The sequence below is a fragment of the Oncorhynchus tshawytscha genome, linkage group LG13 (assembly GCF_018296145.1).
Source record: "Oncorhynchus tshawytscha isolate Ot180627B linkage group LG13, Otsh_v2.0, whole genome shotgun sequence".
Lineage (NCBI taxonomy): Eukaryota > Metazoa > Chordata > Actinopteri > Salmoniformes > Salmonidae > Oncorhynchus > Oncorhynchus tshawytscha.
In genome coordinates, this window is record NC_056441.1 from 24,128,318 (window position 1) to 24,131,646 (window position 3,329).

General features: G+C 43.4%; 1 protein-coding gene across 1 annotated transcript; it reads left to right on the forward strand.

Moving 5' to 3' along the window:
* The first annotated feature begins 696 nt into the window (after nucleotides 1–696).
* LOC112265891 (sclerostin domain-containing protein 1-like) lies at nucleotides 697–2,506 on the forward strand. Its single transcript, XM_024443427.2, has 2 exons — nucleotides 697–1,010; nucleotides 1,420–2,506. The coding sequence occupies exons 1-2, from the start codon at nucleotides 815–817 to the stop codon at nucleotides 1,815–1,817; spliced, it is 594 nt and encodes a 197-aa protein (XP_024299195.1). The 5' UTR covers nucleotides 697–814; the 3' UTR covers nucleotides 1,818–2,506.
* Nucleotides 2,507–3,329: the final 823 nt, after the last annotated feature.

The following is a 3,329-nucleotide window of genomic DNA, read 5'->3' on the forward strand; positions in this document are numbered from 1 at the left end:
ATCATACATTGTGTTGGTGAGATCACCTGAAGCACCTGTCCTGCAGAGATGGAGAGATCACTGGATCCGAGAACACAACCTGAGACCTACAGTGTTCAATAGCTCTGGTCCAGGGCATTAGCGAGTTCACTCTGGGATCACTCACTATCGCCCTGGACCAGAGCTAAGCACTCAGCTGGCGTGAATGCAGAGTCTCCAGCTGACCTCCCTTGCTAAACCAAATCAATCCGTTCAGACATGGAATAAAATATGAACAGGAACTTACAAATCATGATGAAATAGACTATCAAAGGATATGCCTCTGGCATGTGGCACATACAACCTTTTTGGCAAACTCTTTTATTGTCTACTTATAATTTACAATAGTGTAATCATGAATCAATTATTTACACAGTTAACTGGTCAACAAACCAAAATGAACTGTATATGACAAGCCGTTATAAAGGTCTCGATCGTGTTTTATCCAGTGACAGTGTCCTATCCATAAGGGAAAGCAACATTCATCAAACTATATTGGCAGAAATATATATTACTTGTCTGTGTTGACTGACTGGTAGGTAGGCTCTACATTGGAGGAGTACACACAAAAAAACACATTGGCCTTTGGTTCAGTGGGCGTGGCTATGCGTGAAAACGCCTAGTTGATTCATAAAATGTACGCACTACATGCCCGCTGTGTCGTGCCAAGACAAGGGGCGGGTATATAAGCGACTGAACGACAAGTAATATCATAACGACACAACTACCTACCTACCTACCTACCTACCTACCTACCTACCTACCTGTGTCTATCTGCCTACGGAGAGTTGCAGGGATGCTTCTTACCACGAGTGTGTTCCAGCTCGCGCTCTTCTGCCTTCTTATAAGTAACTGTCAAGCTGCCAAGAACAGCGCCACGGAAAAGTTAAACGCTCAGTTGATCAGTACGGTCCAGGATACACCGAGTAGTAATGTATCAATGAATCAAGCACGCAACGGAGGAAGGCGTTTGACCAGCGCTGCGCGGAAAGGTGAATTGCATTTTTATGCTCATATCAAATGTATTGATTCTACGATTCATATAGATTCATTGATCCTGACATTTGGAATTACTTCATTCCTTATATAGGCACATTTTCCATAGACATGAATGGGACTAAATGAAAATGAAATATAAATCATAGACTTGTGTTTGAATGGGAGAAAGAATCAAGAATTTGGAATTGTGGTGGACCTCTTGTCAACTCATGCTGTCTTTCAGATGCCCCTGATCATGCCGCAGTTCCTGTCAAAACGAATCTTTATGAGCAGCAAATGGAATAATCCAAAAGCGCAAACTCCAAACTAAATCAAATTCAAGTATTTGCAATGTCATATAGTAATGCCATGCAATATGTATCTGACAGAATGTAACACTCTCTCCTCCCCTCTCAATCACAGAGCAGGGTCAGGCACAGAGACAGGTGGGCTGCAGAGAGCTGCGTTCCACCAAGTACATCTCAGATGGTCAGTGCACCAGCCTGAACCCGATCAAGGAGCTGGTGTGTGCCGGGGAGTGTCTTCCCTCCCACCTACTGCCCAACTGGATCGGCTCCGGTCCCGGGTACACCGGAAAGTTCTGGAGCCGCAGGGAGGCCCAGGAGTGGCGTTGCGTCATCGACCGGACCCGGACCCAGCGCATCAGCCTGCAGTGTCAGGACGGAAGCTCCAGGACCTATAAGATCACTGTGGTTACCTCCTGCAAGTGTAAACGCTACTCCAGGCAGAACAATGACTCTGGGAATGGGAAGTCAGAGCTGGAGGTCAGGCAGGCCCAGGGCCAGAGCTCCACACCCTAGGGGCCCAAGAGGAGGAAGGGAAAGGAAGGGAAGAATGGACGTTCTGGGCAGGAGGACTGGGCAGAAGAACAGCCTAAAAAATACTGAACTGAGCCCGCTGGTCACGGGGGCTCTGTACACCTCTGAGTGGTTGGAAGGTCTCTCTGTGCCCCCACTTCAGAAACAACACCAACAGACACTAGTTTTGTTTAGAAGGCAACAATGTGTTTGCTGTATTTAATGCAGCTATATTGAGAAGGCTATGGAATGATTCCTCAGACAGTGCAACTGGTTTGCCAAATATTGACCACTGTGGATGTGTTTGTGTATGTATGGCGTTTTTGTATGATAGAATGAGACTAGTTCAAATCGCACAAGAACCGCATTTGACAGCTAAGATGAGGAGTTCTCTCAACAGATGAATATTTTGTCCACATCATAATGTTTAGATTAACAGAAAAAGCCAGAGTATGTATATAAATAGTGATTCTATACTCTGGGTTACTTTTTAATGTATGTAAAGGATGACTATGACAATGTAATATATTTTTGTATGGGGATAGCTGAACTAAATATAAATAAGTTCATGTTTTTATATATTTGCTAGATTCTATGTAATCACTTTCAGGACAAATTGTGTCTCAAATTATTTGCCTTGGATAATGAAATAAATCGTGTCTACTATGATTAGATCACTGATTGAATATAAAGAATGACTTTTCTTTAATAATTAGTATAATATGTTTTTGACTTGTCAATAAATTGTGCTTTAATCATTAGTAATGAAATGCTTTGAGCACAAGGCCACAGACAGAGGAGCTATAACTTCACAGGAAACAGGAAGTCAGTAACAACAGATCTATTAGCCAGTAATAAAATGTAATATTGAGTCTAATACAAGCTCTACTCTCTGCCGAAATCCCCTCTCCTCCAGGCTATTGGGTCTGTTCCAGTCAGCGGCTACATGTTAACATAATACCAAAATGAGCTGTCATTAAAATTGTGGTGCAAGTACCATGGGGAAGTTATGCTTTCCTCAAAGAGTATTGGGAACGCTTGATATTTGTAGTTTGGGGATGACAGCTCATTTTGGTATTAGGACAGAGTGGTTCTAAACCTGACAGTACCAGAGGAGTACAGAGTGGTGCGTTCCATGAGGGAGAAGCATAGGGAAATCATGTCTGTGAATCTCAGGACGGAGCTTGCGTCATTGACACAATAATACAAGGCTTGTAAAACTTCCTCTCTGTAATTATCCCTGATTACATATTCTCCTCCTGAGTAGCAGTGATGCTGTAAGACCACCTAGCTTTATTTATTACCGTAACTACCACAAACACGCTGTAAGAAACGCCCCTACAAGAAACAGAAAGTGATCCACAGGTCATGGGCCACGTTTCAACTCGTATTTGCAAAGTCAATCTGCAATCACCTCTCTCTCTCTCTCTCTCTCTCTCTCTCTCTCTCTCTCTCTCTCTCTCTCTCTCTCTCTCTCTCTCTCCCTATCTCTCTCTCTCTCTCTCTCTCTCTCTC

Excerpts from the sequence above, each read along its gene's own strand:
- LOC112265891 (XM_024443427.2), top strand. The coding sequence starts at position 815 with ATGCTTCTTACCACGAGTGTGTTCCAGCTCGCGCTCTTCTGCCTTCTT. Across the intron at positions 1,011-1,419 it reads GACCAGCGCTGCGCGGAAAG|AGCAGGGTCAGGCACAGAGA; the intron begins GTGAATTGCATT and ends TCTCAATCACAG.